This window comes from Thunnus maccoyii, chromosome 3 (assembly GCF_910596095.1).
Source record: "Thunnus maccoyii chromosome 3, fThuMac1.1, whole genome shotgun sequence".
NCBI classification, from domain to species: Eukaryota; Metazoa; Chordata; class Actinopteri; order Scombriformes; family Scombridae; genus Thunnus; species Thunnus maccoyii.
In genome coordinates, this window is record NC_056535.1 from 26629770 (window position 1) to 26650121 (window position 20352).

The 20352-nt window shown below is 39.7% G+C and overlaps 1 protein-coding gene across 1 annotated transcript in view; it reads right to left on the bottom strand.

Moving 5' to 3' along the window:
• Positions 1–1145: 1145 nt before the first annotated feature.
• Positions 1146–20352, bottom strand: part of phc2b (polyhomeotic homolog 2b (Drosophila)) — a 37172-nt gene continuing 17965 nt past the window's right edge. Inside the window, exons 8-15 of the mRNA XM_042406841.1 lie at positions 11707–12038; positions 9936–10146; positions 5910–6121; positions 4497–4626; positions 4105–4210; positions 3818–3932; positions 2726–3050; positions 1146–2605 (exon numbers count right to left, since the gene is read on the bottom strand). Of these exons, the coding sequence (XP_042262775.1) occupies positions 2451–2605; positions 2726–3050; positions 3818–3932; positions 4105–4210; positions 4497–4626; positions 5910–6121; positions 9936–10146; positions 11707–12038 (1586 nt within the window). The 3' untranslated portion in view covers positions 1146–2450. The remainder of the gene's footprint in view (positions 2606–2725; positions 3051–3817; positions 3933–4104; positions 4211–4496; positions 4627–5909; positions 6122–9935; positions 10147–11706; positions 12039–20352) is intronic.

The window sequence follows — 20352 nt, forward strand, 5'->3', positions numbered from 1 at the left end:
GTTGATTGATTGTAATTTGCCAACAAAAACTTGGATGATTGTTTAATTGTTTCAGTCATTTACTGAGCAAAAGTGCCAAACAATTGCTGGATCCAGATTCTCAATAGATTTGCTGCCTTTTTTTTTTTAATCTCTACTATCACTGAAAACTGAATCTTTAAGTATCAGATTTTTGGTTTCCCACAAACCTCTAATGTCACTGAGAGGACATCAGTGTTATACTACAGCGGGTAAACCGAGAACACAGTAAATGTAAGAAGTGTACAATGTAATACACTCCAAAGCCCTAAAATAAATATTTCCTTCAATATATCACAACAAGCATCAGCGGAGTAATAATTCAACATGAGATGCTTCATACAGCTGGTGTTTGTTGGAGGGCTGTTGTGTCCCTGCATTTGTTTTCCAACCCGACAGTTTCTTTCACACACACGCACAGAAAAATAGTCTAAGACAGAATTGTATTGTAAATTATTTATAATTGCAAAATGTTGTATAACAAACTGCTTTGATAAATACAAGCATTTGACAAAACATTATCTAAAAAAAGTTGACCTTCCATCACAGCCACAAAACACAAATAGATATGATCTAGCTTTCATTAGAAAAAGAAACATTAAAAAACAACTCCCAGGCCATGATATTTATACATTTGCATATTTCAAAATATTAAACAACATTTAATTTCTGTTTTAAAATAACAAGGATAACTTAAAAAAAAAAAAAAAAAGACAGTTTCACACATCGTCTCAGTCTCTTTCCTCACTTGAGCTGCTATGTACATATAAACTTGTTTCCAGATTCCTCACATAAAGTCGGAGTTAGTCGGAGTTCCTCGTGACTCAAACAAAAAGAAAAGTAAGTGCCAAAAACAGAGCTGTGTCGAGAGAGCAGAATGTCCGAACTGTTCGATGGATAACTCGGTGTTCTTCTACGGAACAGACAAGAAATTGATGTTCATATTTTAGTAAATCATTTTGAAAAAGCAGCAGGAAAAAAAAAAAAATCATTTCCAAGCAGTTTAAATCTACAGGAGAAAACTGGCGAGTCCCTTATGAAAGGAAAAAAATCGATGTCACAAAAGAAGCTGCTTAAATGGTTTTCTCCGCATTCGTGCTTTGTATTCAGGAGCTGTGTGAGTCTTATTGTGAGAAAAAAAAAAAAAAAAGGCAAAAGGAGCATCTACTGAATAAAAATGAGCAAATTAATGAATGCAATCTTGTGTTCCCAGCCACACACACACATACAGCCATTTCTCTGTCATTCACAAACTAACAAAACTGTACAAAAAAAACATATCTAATCATATAATAAAAATAATAAATTTAGACTTCACTCATGTTTAGTCTCAATGCCTCGATTCAGCTACGACTGTGTTGCGGTATGACCCGACACGGGGCACGACTGAACAGGTAGTGTGCACTTTTGACACTGCTTGTTCTCTCAGCTCCGTTTTTGTCACGGTTTTCCTTTGAACTTCTACAGATTATTTTTCTATAAGCCAAATCCAAGACTCCGTTTACATCCGGTATTATCATGGAATCTGTATCTATATATGGTATTAATAAGCGCTTGTTATCTCAATTCTACCTACACTTATCGGATCTCAATATGCAAAATAGGTGCGCAGCGCGGCCTGTCACAGGTAAAGGAAAGCAGCTCGACCTTCTACTTGTAGCTTTTTTGACGTGCAGCTTGAGATAGCAGAGACGGGCCGAGTTAGGTGATCTTTCAGTTTGCTGAGCAGGTCCCAGGTACTAACTATGAACCTCAACATCAACATCAGCTCCCGTCATCTCTCAACTGTCGCCTCGCTAATAAAAGCATAAAAAGCATGAATGAAATCCATTCCAACTGTGTGCATTTACACCTGCGTTAACTGGATATAAATGAGATATCTAGATACAGATCACATGTTAATACCCTGTAAATGGGCTCCATAAATCCCTTGTCTTTTCCACATAAATCCACTCGTTTAATCAGAATCCACATTTTGGAATTTGGCACAGCTGTGGATCATTTCATTTCAGTCCACCGTCTAAGAGCTGCTTAACTGGTTTGAGTGCATGTAAACACAGACTTCCTCTTCGCACTGTGGGGTCAGTATGATCCGAGCGCTCCGTTTCGATGAGACGACCACAAAGTTTGAATGGTCACGTGGTTGTTGAGTTGATGCCGGTCGGTATGAGTAGTTTGTGGGGCCGAGTCCAGCTAGAGTGAGAGAAAGCAGCCAGTCCAGTAGTGTGGAGAAGCGAAGCCATAGTGCAGTCAATACTGTGTTGTCAGTGCTACGATGACACCTCCTCTGCCCTGTGCCGAAGCTCTACACTCTGCTCCTCTGTCACACGCTTAAAAACACACACACACACACACACACACACAAACATACAAATACATATGCACTCAGATCAATGCATGTGTGCATGACCACACACACACGCACTTTCCTGCTAAGAGTCTTTGAGCATGTTGATGCGTGCAAAGATCTTGAGTGCAGGTCCCAGTTTAATGTTCATGGTGCTCATGAGGTGGTCTTCCTTTAACAGGAGCAACGCTTGTCCATCGATCTCCTGAGAGCGAAACTCGTCTGCTATCTCCTGACAACCTGGAACAGCAGAAGAAGAAGAAGAAGAAGAAGAAGGCTGCAGTTAATCACACTAAAAAAAACAGGATTCATACACAAAAAGTATGTGAAGCTTTATTGGTTTCTGTTTACTCCGCTGACCTGGCAGTGAACAGATGAACTCGTACACCTCTTCAACATTCCACTTGGTGGGGTCGTTGGGTAAGAAGTGCTGACAGAGCGTAGACGCGTCTCTCCCGGCGCAGCCCTCCTGGTCCGAGGCCCTGCTCGGCTGCCGGTGGACGGAGACCTGAGCTGGGGCCGGGGCGGGAGCCAGGGGTCCTGAGCTGGCGGCTGACAGGGGAGACGGCGGCTCCTCGTAGCTGGACATGTCCGAACACGGGCTGGACTCCTCCTGACTTGGCTGCGACGGATGTGGTGAGGATACAGAACCCCCCTGAGGCTGCTGCGGTGAGGGGGACAGCTTCTAAAAAAGGAAAAAAATGGCGAAAAGGCATGACGTCAAAGCTCAGCATTTGAGAAATGAATGGCTCATCAGTAAAAACACTGCTTGGACATTGTGATAGTACCGGCAAAGATTAAAGGGGTAATAAGTAAGATTGATGCTGTACAACAGCTTCAAATGACTGTAATATACCTGCAGGGAGTTGATAGGTTTGTTGGATCGATACCAATGCCTGGAAGATTACTTTGTCAGGTGCTGAGCCCTCTGGATTATAATGCTCCCATACAGGTCCAAACGAGACAAAAGCACCCCCCACTGGATGTTCACGGCCCCATCCCCAGGACATAACTCTAAGATATAGTCATATTACATCTTCGCTTGACATTTTGGTAGAATTTCTGCTTTAATTATCCAAAATATTTGTCTCTAGTGTAAAGTATTTTGTCAAAGTCTTGGCAAAAAAACCCCAAAACAAAACAAAAAAAAAACAGCAAACCCAGTTGCTTTTGATGTCTAAATAATTTGTGCAGGAGGCAGAAAATCTCTACTAATGCTTTCCCCATTACCTCCGGTCACCAATAAAAGGTTGACAAAGATCATAAAGTACTTAATGACCCTTCAAAGTCAGGGAGATAATCCAGCACTGACAGAAACGATGCTTTAGTTCATTAAGCGTAAGGCATGAAAAGTGCAGGGTATAAAATGTGCAGTGGCAGCAGTATCTGATGGGAGTAGAAGTGTCGATGAGGAACTTTTACAACAGTGAAGAAGCGCCTGCGTCTCTGTACCTGCTTCTTAGCCTCTATACTCGAGCGGCCCTGGGATCTTCTACGCCAGCGGTTTGTTGGTTTACTCCTCTCTGGACGGAAAAGGCCTATCCTCTTTGTACAGCCCACGTTGTACCTGTTCAGAAAGGTCAATTAGAGCTTTTCTTTTTCACATGATATATATGGAGAAACATCAACTCCACTTTGCATATTCATGGATCTGGATTTTTTTTTTAATGAGGAGAAGGAGTAGATGCCAAGATTTTTTTTTTTTTTTACATGATAATTTAACTTAAAAGGTGACTTGCCTCTTTGCACAAACCATGGAGCAGAATCTTTTAGAGCCCTTGAACGTGTAGGCGAAGTCGACCCAGCCGCAGTATTCACACGTCAGTTTGGGCTCTTGCTCTTTTTCTGTAAAAACAGCAAAAATATCAGACATGCACACACAAATATTAAGATTTTCTTCTGAAGTTTAACATTCGCTCTTTGAAAAAGTCTCTCTCCGACTGACTGCGATCATCAAGATAAACAGCTCTGGAAATATATTTAATCGTTATCCCAGTTGCATTTAAAATGAGTCAAGTTTTCGGTGTCCTTGACTTCCACTTGACAAAATCCTTTTCAGCCTAGCACCAGCACAGTGCCGCACAACCTGATATACTTGTCTAATCTTTTTTTTTTTTTTTTTCCCCCTCACCTGGCTGGTTCATGTCCTCAGGCTCAGAGTCAGAGTTCGCCGCGTTGCTGACGGGGGTTTTGTCAGGGTCTGACGAGAGCTGATGATCCAGCTTCTTCGGGCTGTCGATCAGAATGGGCAGACGCTCCACCTGTCGTAAATATAAAAAATATTTACAATTATAAATGAAACATTATGCGCTCCCGGACAAATATCACAACATCAATATGAAGCGCAAAAGATTTCTCTACATGTGTTTATCCTGACAGGCCAGCAGCGTCTCTTTGACCACTCACTAATGAGTCTCCTTGTGCTACTTACGTTACTGTAGTATTGTTGAGATGAAATGAGGTGAATTCAGACACTTTCTCTGTTTAACTCATGGTTTTATGAATGGATTATCAATAGTGCTGAAATTATTATTTGATTGATATATCGAGCATCTAAGTATCTGTTTTCAGTTTCTCAAATATGAGGAATTTCTGTTAATGTCATTTTAAATTGAACACAAATAAGCGTATATTGGACTGCTGGTTGGACAAAACAGTCATTTGAATGTGCACCTTAGGCTCTTAGAACATGTAATAAGTACTTTTTTCAATCATTTCATAGAAAGAGCCAAAAGATCCTGTACACTGTCCATCACTTGTATTCACTTTATTTACGTTGTTCGTCTGATGAAGGTCTGAGGACCAAAATATTGTTAATAAAGTGAGAACAAGTTCTTTGATCCTTTCACAGTCTGTTTATGATCCAACACACCTGCCCATAAAATTTCTACAGTGCAAGAACTTTGCAGTACCCGTTATCATTTCATATAAAAATTAACTATAGAGTCATCAATAATAAAAATGGTAATTAATTTAAGCCCTAATTGAAAATAGCGCACTAACTCCTCTGTGATGTAGATACTGCATTCTCCCATGTTTATCAGTATCAATTCAATGTAACATGTTTGTTCAGCCATATGCATGTAAGTGAACTGTGCATTTACAGCACATGTCCAGTAGGAGGCAGTGAGCCCAAAGTCTTAAAATCACAACAAGCTCTTTATATTACACCTTAAAAATGTTCTGTGTAACATTTCTGCCTCTTTTTTTTAGTTATAATAAAGATGGATGATACAGGTGTCTACACTGTAAACAATATAAGCTATAATAACATCCATTATAGGTTAGATGACATAGATTAAGGAAGGAGATAACTGAGCGCTGCACTGTGCAGCTCATTACACACAAACACCTTCATCCACTTGTATTCTTTCGCGATAATTAACGACTGTATCAAACAGAAGCTGTGAGCTGTCACTACAGCTAGACGCAGAGGTTTTGCTCGCTGACAGCTCCCCGCAGGCGTGTACGCTGGAGACTGTGGTGGCTCTGGGGTTGTTTATAATGTCTCGCTGCTGGTAAAGCAGAGATCGGGGCCACTTACACACACTGGGAACGGTTCGGCTCCCTCCTGGATGACAAAGCCTTCGATGACATGTGTGAGGACCTGGGGCTTGACGATGGCCTGGGGCGGTTTGTTCTCTCCGTTCTGAGGCGTGCTGCCCGTCACCGTGGGCGCCTCGCTCTCGTTTCCTGAGGTCATGGCTGGAGGTGGTGTCCCAGGTGCAGCGCTCGGCCTCTTGGTTGAGCCCCCTCCTGACCGGGAAATTAATACAACATCCCATTAGGGCTGAGTGATATGACAAAATCAAGGAATCAGGAAAAGATGCCACGATATAACAATATCCAAAATCTAAGAGGATGTCTAGTCTCACATCACAATATCAATAATATAATATTGATATATTGCCTGACCCCACATCCTGTTAATACACAAGAGCGTGTACTCTAGTAAAGGTGGTCACTAATGGATTCAGACTGACTGAAATCAGAGCTGACTAATTGTTGAGGTCATTTCTCAGGCAAAATGCCAGCAAAGTTCAAGCTTCTCACGTGTGAGGAATGATACTTTTCCCTCTCGTGTGTGATAGTAAACTGTTTTTACACTGTTAGTTGGACAAAACAAGTATATGTCACCTAATTGTGACATTCTAGATACAAAACATCAACATGTCATTGAGAGAATAATTGGATTAATTGATAATGAAAATAAATTGTTAGTTGCAGCTCCAGATTAATGATTGAAGTCATTTATGAGTAAAAATGGAAACATTTTCTAGTTCCAGCTTCTCAGTTGTGATGATTTTTTGCTTTTCTTTCTCTTATGTAAAAGTAAAGTGATTATCTTTGAGTTTTTAAACTGTTAGTCGTCATATTTCAGTATTTTCTGACATTTTTAAAGACCAAACAATGTATTTTAAGTCAACAATGAACAGATTTACCTATAATGGAAATAATTGTTATTTGCAGCCTTGAAGGAAATTACATTAAAAGTATTTACACCAGGAATGTTGTGGAAGGTAAATACACTGTATATCTACCTGTATTAATTGAATTATACGAGTTGATCCTTACTATCAAACTGGTGAAATGTACAATAATAACAACACGAGCAGCTGATGCGTCATTTATATAATCTGTTTTAGTATTATCAGCGAGCTAGTGCTAGTTTGTCCTCATATAATCACAGATTATAGCACTGACGCATCAGATACGCAGCTATGAACGCTTACAACGTTATTGTTTGCAAACCAGACACATGCTGTAATGATCCTATTATCTACATGCAAACCAGTATCCAGTCATATTCATCTCCCAGCCGCTTATCTAAATAACGTTTCTGTTGTCGACGATCCGACAATAAATCACCATAATGAAGAGACCCAGAGGCAGACTGTTGCTCAACAACAAACACTAAATCCATGATGTATCTCTGCTGCCATCACTGGGACGCCCTCGACTCTTTCACTAAAAAAAAAAAAAAAAAAAAACCCCACAAAGCGAAAGTAAGCATCAAGTCGCCATGCTTTGTCATCTTAAAAGCCACCAGCGTTGAATGACAAGAGTTTTCTTACCGCGCCAACTTCCGCTGTGTTCAGACAGAAAACATGTGCGGTTTGGTTTGTGTTTTTGTTGTTGTGATGATCCGACAGAGACACCGAGCTGCTGTTCGGGACCGTGTTCGGGATTTAAGCTTCAATGCTTGCTTCAGTCCGTAAATGAAACGCCTCATACAGCCGGGATCCGCCTCCCCCCCCCCCCCACCTCTCTTCCTCCCCTCCTCCCTCCCCCCGGCCTGTGTCCTCCCACAGCAGCTCAACGATATGCTGCTGTAGATCAACATGTTTCAATCCGGACTCTCGACTAACAGCAGACTGCCTCCTGCTTCTGCCTGCTAGTTACTGGAAGAATCACTCATTTGTCCCAACGGGTATAACCAAGTTTTACGACAATCGTTATCACTGAAGCGCCAAATAAAAGGTGACACCACTCCATGTTTTTTCAGCAGGGCCGTACCCAGGATTTTAGACACGTGGAGCTCGTAAAAGCCCCCCAATGCACCCTCTCAGAAAAAAAATGTAACCACACACCAAAAAGTGCTCCGAATTGTTTTATTAATCTGGATTTTTTTATTATTTTATTTACTGATGTAAAACTAGCACATTTACCAAATATACCAAGTCTAAAAATTCAGAATTATTTTATTTGATGATGTACTTAACAGTCTAACATAGAAAACAGGTCAGCTGGATGACGTAACAGGTTTGTGTTATGGCAACTTGTTTTATACATTCTTTCTTAGTTCCTGAGAAATCAGTTGCGGTTTCGGTTGCTGTCGCTGCGGAGAAGTGAGTCAGAGGTAACGAATTCAAAACACTACGTCATCGCCGCTGTAAACCAGAAACAGCGCCATGGTTACAAAATGTACGCGAAATTGACTCAGAATCTGAAAGTAAATATATTAAAGCTGCAAACTGTAAAAATCAGTTTTCCGGACACTGTGATCTTTAGCTTCCGACAGCCATTAGTGGCACATGCAAAGTATCTCACATATAATGTAAGTAATAAATAGCCAGTAATAAATCATCAGTAATAGGTTACAAAAAAGTGTTTCAGTAGATAAACACAAAGTCTCGAAATTATAAACTATAGAAACTGTAGTGTCCGCTTAGTATGGTATTAATGCAATTCCCTCTACTCAGTTTATACAAGTATAAAAGACAACTGACAGTTTCTTAGAAAGCAGTAAGCAGCATAGAAACGTATCAAATAAACGTAGTGAAAATAATCTTTGTGGCTGGTAGCTGGTTTGTGAAATCAAGAAGCCACTTTGACTGAAGAAGAACATCTTTTGCCTGAAGGCTTTTCTCTTAAATGTTTAATTTTTCTACAGTTAAAAAAAAACAAAAAAAAAAACTTTGGGAATATCTTCATCAGCCCCTGCGGTCAGTGGATTACAAAAATAGTTTCCTGCTCTGGCGGTGAACAGTGCACCTCCACTGCACATCACACCCAAATCCCCGTCTTAAAACAGTCATTTGTGGCTTTACAGAATGTTTCATTTTACAAGAAACACAATATTAGCACTATTTCCAACCATTTAGGAGAAATGTTACTATAGAAACTGATCCGTGTCAGCCTCTATAAAATACACCAAAATAACTATGCTCAGCAAGAAGAGTTTAACCTCTACATGATGACGTACTACCTCTTATAGAGTGTCATGGTATTGACCGCATGAGCTCTGTAAGTGGAAAATCATTTAAAGTTTCATTGAAGAAAATAATAAAACACTCCCTACTTGCTCTTTGTAAATGACTCAATGTAATTTTAGTTAAAGGTTAAAAAGTAAACATCAAAGGCAACACTGTTAAAGCAGGATATGTGGTTCCCATTTACTAAAATACACTGAAATTACAGTTTACAAGGTATGCCTGTGCAATCTCATTCAATCCCATAGAACAGCCGTGATCTTCTCTTCATGTGAGATGTTCATAGACTGTATATAAAGATGGACGTAGGTGTGACATCATCCATTGGAGCTGGTTTGAAGCCCAGAATAATATAATATATTATTTACAGGCAGCTGTTTATACATCATATTGTCAGTCTGGCTACACTACTGTATTTCTTTCTTAAATTCCACCATTTGTTTGTCTTTGATTGTTACTTTTCTGTGTGCTCAGTACACAGGACAGCAGTGAGTGAATCAGGTAAAACCTTTTGGCCACAGCACAGGGATGTCACAAAGATGACTACAAATAAATAAGAAACAGAACAGTGAAGCTCAACGTGCGTCAGACGCAACATGCACTGAAATAAAAATAAACATCGACTTTTCGTCTCTTCCGTTGCGGATTGAAAGAATAGCCCAATTTAAGGGGGCAGGGGTGGAAACAATGGAACATTTTCTGTGTCAGAAGCTGCCGTAAACACTTAACGAGGTTTTTAAACTGCTACCAGTCTTCTTGTTCCAGTGGCTAATTGGTTTAACAGTTAATTTACCAAAACGTTTGAACACTCCCCAAAGAGTAATCTAGCAGCTTAGAAAATCATGCTGAATCATTACCTTGTGGCTGAACAGCTGGTGTGGCTGGGTCGACCTTGGGCTGCTCTACAGGCTTGGCAGATTGTGATGGTGATGGTGATGTCGCAGGTTGCTGCTGCTGCTGCTGTTGTTGTTGCTGCTGCTGCTGCTGCTGTGTGGCGGGTGTTGGACAGGTCTCTCTCACCACCAGTGAGGTTGGCTTATCTTTACTGTCTTGAACCAGTCGAGAGGCCTGAGATGTGAATTAGGAACAAAAGGTAGAGAGTGTGAGAAAAGATATCTATTAGAGACTGTTAGTTCTTTTAATGTTAGTGGCTCAAAAATATAAAACCATTAGGCTTGGAAAATATCACACCAGCAGGAAAATATTACAGCAGGAATATCAAACTGAGAGGATTCCTGTGTGTTTTTTTTTTTTTTACATGTATGTCTTGGAATCAAAACGGATACTGTGGGTGTCGTCGGAACATCAGTTTTTGTTTTACTAGTTACAGCTTTAAAAAAAAAAAAAAAAAGACGTCAGCATGTGAAGTAGGACAGAAAGCCACATCCCATTAGAAACAAATTGAGGAAAAAAATGGATCACATCCATCGGGCAGTTCTGGAAACACCTACAATGGAAGATTTATGGTATATTACTGTTAGAGATGGACTTTCTTAAATCCTTACATCTACTTGTGTAGAGCTGCAACAATTAGTCAACAGACTTAATTGATTAATCAGCAACTATTTTGATATTTGAATAATTGCTTTTGTCAATTTTTAAGCAAAACTAATGAACATCTGCTGGTTGCAGCTTCTGAAAGAAAGCTTTTCTGTGTCATGCATAACACTAAACTGAAAATGTTTGGAGTTCGGACTGAACAAACTCCAAACTGTTCGGACAAAACAAGACATCTGAAGACGTCACCATGGGACCTAAAAAATCATGTGGACTTTACAGTATTTTCTAACATTTTATAGACAAATAAACAGTGGTGGAAGAAGTATTGAGATATTTTACTTAAGTAAAAGTATCAATAACACAATGAAAAAATAAGCCATTACAAGTAAAAGTCCTGCATTCAAAATCTTACTAAAGTAAAAGTACATAAGTGTTGCAAGCAACATGTACATATGGATATTATTGGCATATAAATATTGATTAATCGACATGTACATTAAAAGCAATACTTGAGTAAATGTACTTAGTTACATTCCACCACTGCAAATAGATTAATCAATTAGCTGAGAAAATAACCTGGAGATTAATCAGTAATGAAAATAATTGTTAGTTGCAGCCCTAGAAAGGTACAAAGTTTATTTTGGACTGTTATTTGCCTGGATTAGAATAATTTTCCCAAGCATATGAAGGTTCTAAAGAAAACCATCTCAAATAATTTTGCTTCTAATTAAGTTACAATTACTAGGACTCCTCTTGAAGACTGGCACAATGGTACTGCACCTTCATATGCCTTTGTAGCACCAATATGTGACTTCACAAACAGGATGTTAAATTCTTGTGTTCCTACCGTTTTACCCTACAAAATGAACTAATACTATCATCTTATGCAGGGATTTTCAGGATCTATGCGTCCAAAACGTCATCAAGTGTGTCAAAACAGCCAGTAACTGGACTTAAGAACAAAGGGCATCTCCCCGCCTGAATTAACACCAACATTAGATCTACTTTTTAGACCTGCTAAAAGGTTTTATCATTATCATTTGATGCTGGCAACAGTTTGGTTTAACAAAACTTAAGCTGTTCAAATGCTCGTTTGTTTGAGACCTTATTGTGTTTAACGATACTTACTGTTGGCTGTATTTGTAGGTTGATGGCAGTGAGCTGGACGGGCTGGGCTTTGGCATGACTGAGGGAGGAGTGGAGTGCGTGGGGGCTGATGGTGGAGTGGAAGATGGTGGCCTGTTGGCTAGGCGTTGAGGGTTGGTGTGGAGCAGGTTTGGGCAACACGGGGACGGGGTGCTGTGATGGCTGAATGGATGCTGTCTGCAGCAGCTGGCCCGGGGTCCTTTGGGAACTTTGGCTCTGATGGACCACAAACTGCTGCTGCTGCTGTTGCTGCTGCTGCTGCTGCTGCTGCTTGTGCTGCTGAACCAGGGAGTGGGGCTGGATCTGGGTGTACGCTGAAACAAGAACAACACTTATCTTTAAAAATGATGAATTCAGATAACTATGTATCCAAAATTCACCAGCCAGTGACTACTTGTAAGTCAATACCTTTAAATTAGGGCCTTCAACTTAGTTCATTGTTAATTGAATATCTGTTAGACGGACGAAACAAGCAATTTGAAGACATCACACCTTGGGCTCATGGAAATTGTAATGAGGGGTTTCACCACTTTGTTTTATTTTGATTAAACGTCAGATTATTCAGTAAGAAAATTAACCATTACTTGCAGTCCTAGAGCTAAACAGAGATTGCACAATTAAAATTGCATACCACAGTCTTTTCTAAAAATTATGTACTTCTATAAGGTAATTCAGAAATATCTTTACAGGTGGAACTGACTTGGGTACTTTATTTCTTTCATATGTGCTCAGATCTGTCAGGACTCCGTGTAAATCAAGAACACTGCGCCACAGGCTCATAAACAGTGAAAAATGTTGACATTTGCACAAAAGAGCTTGTTTTGTAGCGCTCCCTTCACCTGTGTGCCCCTTGTTGACAGGATGTAATATTAAGAGCTTGTTGAAAGGTGCCCAGAGAGGCCCGCTGTTGCAGTTTTGGCCTGACCATTACTCATAAATCGTTTCAAAATGGCCTGTCACCACCTGTCAGTGATGTTGTGGGTAAAAAGACATCCTGAGCCCATAACTTGCCCTGAAGCCCAAGACACAGCACATTAATCTTGTATAGTGGGAGCATGTGTGAGTGGGAGCGTGTTCAGCGGAAGTAGCCTGAGGCTAGTCTAATATTAGCAATGCCTCAGGAACGAGCATACAGAGCCAACTGTCCATGACACTCTTTATAAAGTTAATGGTGAGTCAGAAGGTCCCAGCCTGTGCTACCTCTTTCATCTCTAACAACTCTACCAGGAAATCAATAATAACTAGTTGAGTCATTCTTATTACTGAAACCCAAACATGAAATGAGTTACCCCTGCACAGAGGCACTATACGGTAGCTCCTGCTATATGAGCCGTGTGAACATGGAGGTGTGTTTGGTAATGTTAATAAATCCCCCAATAAATCCATGCATGGAAAACTGCCAAGTACTTAGTGTTTGTCTCAAATCCCCCTCGCCCCCACCCTCCTCCTCCCCCTGTTCTTTTCATGATGTTTTGTGTGGGATAGGCTCCATCTGGTTTCAAAGTTTCCCTGTGAGGCACTAACCGCAGTCTGTACCCTGCTGTGGAAAATATAGATGTTTCTATCCAGCAGAGTTTGCATGTCATTAGTCCCTTTAATGCTACAGGATCTGCTGAAAAACTGTTTTCTTTTTCACATGGTGAGACACAGTGGAACCCACCAAAAGAAAATGTGGTTAGCTATGGTGTACATAGAAGGCCTTCAGTGAATATTTAAAAATGTTCAGAGCAGCATGGATATGAGCCTTGGATGGCATGATACGGCCGCCAGCATGATAATCAAAGATGCGAGCCTATGAGGTGGTTACTTGAAAAGCAATTTAAACAGACACTTCAAGGGATAATAACATCCATCAGTTCTGCAGCGATGCTGGATCTGAGTTGAAGGTGGCAAAAATAATCGATTCTTAGATGCATCATGGGTCTCACTTGAAAGATTCAGCATCAATACACAAACTACATTTCTGGTAAACTTTTTTTTTAATCAAAGGAGTATGTGCGGTACAAAGCAGTAACTACTGCGCTAAAGATGAAGAGAACACATAACATTACACAAATAAAGTTAGGCATGAAAGTTCATTTTTGATGTCGGAAATATAAGTTTGACAAACAATTGAGATCTACTTACTAGCTTTTTCCAGACCTTTCTATCACACAGTCTTTATCAGTGGGTGGATTTTGCTTAGTTGTCTTTCTCAAGTGTGTTGGCTTAAAAATTAAGCATGAAAAATAAGTACCTTAAGTTGGGATTGTTTTGTTAAACTTCTATCTACAAGGTCAAGAATGAACGGTCACACACATTTTAAGCCATCACAGATGAAAAAAACCAACAAAAAGTGTTATGGATGAAATCCTAACAGCTACTGAGCTGTCAGTTGTCATGGAGATGGATCTACACATCAGATTCATCTCCTTGACAACTGAGCAAACTCCATCACCTGATGACGACTGTGCACTGGAAAAAGCTAGTATGTAAGCCGTGACTTGGAATTGTTTTGTCAATTTATAAAATTAGTTACGTCTGCTAGACAATAAGAAATGTGCCATATGAAACGTTTCAACATTACATTTAAAATGGAAACAGGCTACGCAAGGACAATGGAGCATGTTATTAAACTACAAGCTGCAAGGTATCCACACTCGTAATTTGGTATTGAAAACCTGGGTTTTTGCTTAATGTAAATTACATTAGAATCAAGATAAACTGCACTCACTTCATTAAATGACTAATAATGGGAGCAAATTCACCTGATTTTTTTCATGATTGATATTTACACTTTTGCTGTTGTAAATATGGTCATAAAGTAAGAAACACAATAAAAAAACGCCGAGCAAGGGTGAAAATGCATCAAGAATCTCGCCAAATTGTGAGGTAGCAAGAGATTCCCAGCTCCAGTCTGAGTAAAGGAGGGGGATTTTTGAATTGGTGCACACCGGATACAACCGGCCCTCCCCATGAATCCTGACAGCTTTCTCAAGCCCCTAATGAGGAACAGAGAGAAGTCTTGGAAGAACAGGAAGACAGGGGAATTTATTTCAATGCTATTCCGCCTCAAGGTCTTGGGATTAAGGACTGGAATGGCTCAGACCTCCACGCCCACACATGTATATACACATGCAATCATACAATCTTCAGAGTGTGGTAGTGGCCTGGACTCCCTCTTTGGTTTGCGTGGCCCTCTTACTCTATTTGTGCGTTGTTGCGCAATGTCCCGTGGATGAGGACAGTATACGTTCCTGATGAGTTTGTAGCACCAGGCCCTGGAAAATCCCTGAGTTTCCACATTCTCACTGGCTGCCGCTGTGGTCTACTGTCATGAAACACATTCCAACCTAAAACAACAGAGCAACAGCAGGCCTTATGCCATCTTTCCTCAGATGAACACAATTCAACATGCGGTTTGCAGATACTTTATCAAGAAGACATTAGTGTTAAGAACACTAGCTAAAATAATCCAGTTGTTGATTGATTTAAAGACATCTGTTCCAGAGAAAACAAGACCCCTCTCATGTTTGACAGCGAACACCACAATGGCAGGCCCTTAAGGAGGAAACCAAATTACACATCTCAGCATTTTAGTAGTAGGTATATGGTACAGGAAGGATATATTTACAGATCAAAGAAGGAGATTATTTGAAACACTAGATGTCAATAGACTATTAGGCAAGAGATACAAGTAGGTGAATTATTAGCACAGTAAAAAAAAGTTTTGCATAAAGTTTAAGTCTGGGTTTTCACTTTTTAAAAAAAAAGAGGCTTCTTAAGCATATCATTTCTTGCCTTCCAAGAATTTTTGTAATTACAGTCAAGCGAAACTGGCAACTGATACTATTGCCAGCAGCTACATAAATATGCCAAGACACAGACATCATGTGCAGATCTGCTCTTTTCATCTGTAAGCATGGGGCTTTTGGGGGTTCCCTGCTGTGGTATTTATAGTAAGGTGCTGGCTCTTTCCTGCCAAGAGGAGGTGATGATGACAAGCAATTACTCCAACAAGCCAGACAGCATAACATTTGTTTCCAGCCCAATTCGTATTCAAGGGAAAGTGACTGACTCATAATGTTTGTGGCGTTCACATAAACAGAAACATAGCTTCAAAACTCTCTGCCGTCCTTTGGACAGCAAGATGAAAACCGATGACAAAAAATAGCAAGCACAATTCATCACACCTCTACCATTTGTGTTGTTTTCTCAGATCAGGCCAGACTGATCTCTGTTGAGTCACGTTGAACACCAGAAAAGCAAAGATGTGTTTGGTGCCTTCCCTTCTTCCATCTATTCTTGATGCAATGGTGTTGTTCATATCATAAATCAGTTAAGTCTAACAATGTTGGGATTAGTAAAGTGAAGTATTACTGTTCCAATTTTAATAATCACATTATCATCTTTACTGTCGTGCTATATAATCAAAAGATGTTGCAGGTCTAATCTCATCTTCCAAGTCATGTCAGAATTATTCTGGGCAGAGCACATATGGGGCTCTATCTTACGCCTGGCACAAAGCTGCACCAAGTGCGATGCAAGTGTCTTTGTTAGTTTAAGACCTACGCAGTTGTCATTTTCCCGTCCAACACCCACGTTGTTAAAATAGCAAATGCACTTGCCCATCAGAGGGCGTGTTGGTCTTAAAATGAAGTGTGGTCAGGCGCATTGTTGACCCATTGCTATCTTGAGGCAGCAGAGAGTGACTGCACTATCGACCAACAAAAACCTGGTCTGAAGTCAATGACGCAGTGTTTCACTGTTATTTTAAGGGCACATTATCATTATAGTAATATGTGCCTACACAGGCCGGTGCACAACATACACTCTGCTTGTTACACACACAGGAGCGCAGCAGCGCACAGACATGCAAAAGATTACAAATGAAAGGATTACAATGTGAAAGATTATTATTGTGTATATTAATATATTTTAAAAAATACATGTCATAAAGCTGAGTCATAATATTTATCAGAATTAACTAATCTCAGTAATGACAGATTAAATAGTCTAGTTATTTGACCAAATCGTGGCAAAACATGTTGGTATTTAAACAGACGGGCAACGTAGGATCAGACACAGATCGACTTTCCTGCTGCATCAGTACATGATGACATGAGGAACACATGGGGAAATAAATGAGGTGGAAACAATTATTAAACTAAAGAAGGAAATAAATCTGCACAGCTTCTAGCTGCTGCCAGCAGCAGGATCAGCACCTTGGAGAGCTGATCAAGTCCTGATAACTGTGTTGATGATTCTTTACACGATTAAAATTAATGATTTAATTTTTGAACAATATTTTAAAAATATTCTTTAACATTTTTGAGAGTACAGTGATCAGGTATCCATAATTTCAGCAATTAAAACCCCGCTGATTTGACCTGTTACTCCATTACTGAACAAAACGATTTTAAAGAAACCAAAGCTGTAATTAAACAAATTAACCTTTTCATAAACCTAATGAAAATAAATTTTCAACAAATTAATGAACAGGATCTTAAACTGGTGGTCTGGGGCTGGCCACGGGAGGGTCCAGGAGCAGCAGGGGCCAGTGTGCTAGTTATGGTTCATGTGCTTTCACTTTGCGCACAAGCAGATCCGTTTCCTCTGCAGAGAAGTGCTCCTTCTTACTATTTGGCAAATGAGCCATCATAATAGCAACCCACCAAGGTGCAAGTGCACCTGGCTCTTAAAGGGAATAGGAGACGACACTCTGATCGGTTTATTGCGTGTTACGCTGAAAACACACCCATGATTAATTAGGAGACTATGGACAACCCCTTTGAACCATGTGCCTGGTGCATCGACAATTTTTCAGCCGTTAAAATAGCAGAAGTGGATTTGGACACACCCTAAATGCACTTGCGCCATGTGCTTCAGATCATGCGCTTTAGATCATTAAAATAGGGCCCATATTCTCAAAAAGAAAGAATTGAAATAAAAAAGAATGTCATTATTTACCCTAGTTATGCTAGGAAAGTAGGTCTATTTATTGTTTATTTATCCAATGAATGTGAGTTCAGCACAATCAATTTCAGATGGAGGGCAAATATAGCACTGTAAAATAGTATATAGTGGTGAAGAACTGTTACTTAATTAGAGCAATATACTTATTCGAATCATTGTAACAAGTAATGTGTAATTTACTACATATTACAAGAAACAACAGTAATTAAAGCTGCAAGCTGCGTTGGTCGGGACCTCGCACTCTGGCCCGTTGGGATCAGATCATTTTGCTTTTTAAAAATGAGGGATATTTCTTTCTATTTGAAAGTTTGATTGAAATGTGTACTGTCAGGTGTGTAGAGACAATGAGTAACTGCAGCTGGACACAGAAAAATACTCATATATTTGAATGGAGAGTGTGAGCGAACCCACACCTTTTTGATCATTTACTGCTTCCACATAGTTTTAGATACAGACTTCATTTGAACTTTAAATGAATAAAGAGACTTTGACCTACAAATCTTGAATTCACATGTGTTTTCTATCTTTTATTGTTTTTGAGATATTAGAGTGTGAGTTTTAACGTCTTTTCTTGCTCCTCCTGTTATTTTATAATAAGTGTGTATTGCAGAAAGTTTCACAGCACTGAGGGAGTGACATCACCAGGAGCAGTTGGAGAGTGAGAGTACACTTTTTGTGAAATATCCTCATAAATCCCATTACTTTGGCCAAATCTAATATTAAAAATCGTATTTTAGTAGGAAATTTCGTTGTGAATCCATTGATACAGGTTTGAAAGTGGTCAGACTTACAGTTTAGACATCAGAAGCATCTGTTTGACACAAAGTTCATGCCCATAGATTGCCTCCCCATTGGTTTACATTGTAAGGGTGATGTGGCACTACAACTTTCAGGGCTTATAATATCTAAACCATTCAAGTTATTACAAAGTTTTTAACATTCTTTTTTTCAGCACAGTGTCATAAGTCATGTATTAAAGTTTGAAGCTGATACCATTAACGTCCACGGAGGAGATAGCGTTTGTTCAGGGTCCAAAATTGGGTCAAAGTCTTATTTTGAAATTGAGATTGCAGACTTCCTGTTGGATTTAGGTCAGGGATGTCAGCATATGGTTTGTAGGTCTTGATTAGACGAATAATTGAGTTTTGGTTTGATCTCTCTATGACATTCCTACAGGTTGTGGCGGCAATTTTAGTTACATGGGTGGGGCTAGAGAGCACATTTTGGCACTTTAGGGGTTAATTTTTACATTTTATCAAATTTTTCACCAGACCTGATGTGCATGCCAAATTTGGTGAGTTTTTGAGCATGTTTAGGGGGTCAAATTTAGGGTTTAAGTGGCATAATAATAAAGAAAGAAAGAAACAAACAAACGCACAAAAAACAATAGGGTCCTTGCCCTTAGGCGAGAACTACTGTTTTACAGTAGTCCCCTGCCTTTTGGGCTCGGTCCCTAAAAATGACACAGAATCTGGTTACATCTACAGTCTTCTCTTTCAAGCTAAGGTTACATGCAAAATGTGAAAATACCAGCCACCAACAAAATCTCTAATGTCTGATATCTTAAAGGAGATTTCCGGTTTATTTCAACCTGACGAATTTCCCATGACTGTGGCCATTGTTCACTGAATGTGTCATGCCAACTTTTGCACTTACCATCACCAAGATTTAAGGGAAATGAGGACAAAACAATGATAGGTTAGTCAGCAAGAGATAAGCATTTGAAATGATTCATGTGGAAAATCAGGTTTATTTGGAAACCTTTAGGAGGCTAGCACAGCTTGCCCCGATATATGTTGTTTTGCACGAGCCCTTGTTTCCTCTATTACAGAGTTTGGGAGTACAAAGTTAGCATGACCCATAGAGCCACAATGGCCACATTTATGGGAAATACATCAGGTTGAAATTTTCCTTTCATTTGATTTGTCCATTCTATCAACCACTGCAACAGGAAACTAATAATTTATGAAAGTAGTGTAAATGTACGATTTACAAAAGACAGTGTCATATCAGTAGAAAAGGTTTTCTCTGATTTAAGATTAAAAGTCAAAGTGCATAATGACCCAGTCAGGGTCAACCAAGCTTTTATCCTAATCTGAATCCCATCAGCTTTCTACACAGCCTCTCCTCCTCTTGATCCACAGCGTATTAACTCCCCAGCATCTCATGTGCACACCTGTCCCTCATGGCCTGCTGCTATGGCAACCAATGTTAATTTTTTCAGACAGCGTGCTGCCAGATTTTCAGCTTCCATCCTCCCTCTCATTTTATGTGAATCCATTACTGCAACAAAGAAAAACACAGTGGTGCACTGACACGCTCAAATAATCCCTACCCCCCCCTCCCAGATACACAAACACACACACACCACAAAACATACACTCCAGTCTGAATAGGCACACAAAAACAACACCATGCATTAACACAGTGTACAGCAGTGTATGTACAATAAGGTTTACAGTCATGTATACTCACTAGTACGCAGTTACACAGCAAATGTGAACAAATACACATTTAAAAAAGGTCTTACTTTACTTTATCATCCACACAGTAAATTATATTGTGAAATTTGATGTCTTATCAGGGTTTTCTTAAAAATTAGATGATGCATCTCAAGGGGTTTATTTTGCAAACAAACTGGACTTGCACTGCTGGCATATTCACAACCATTCA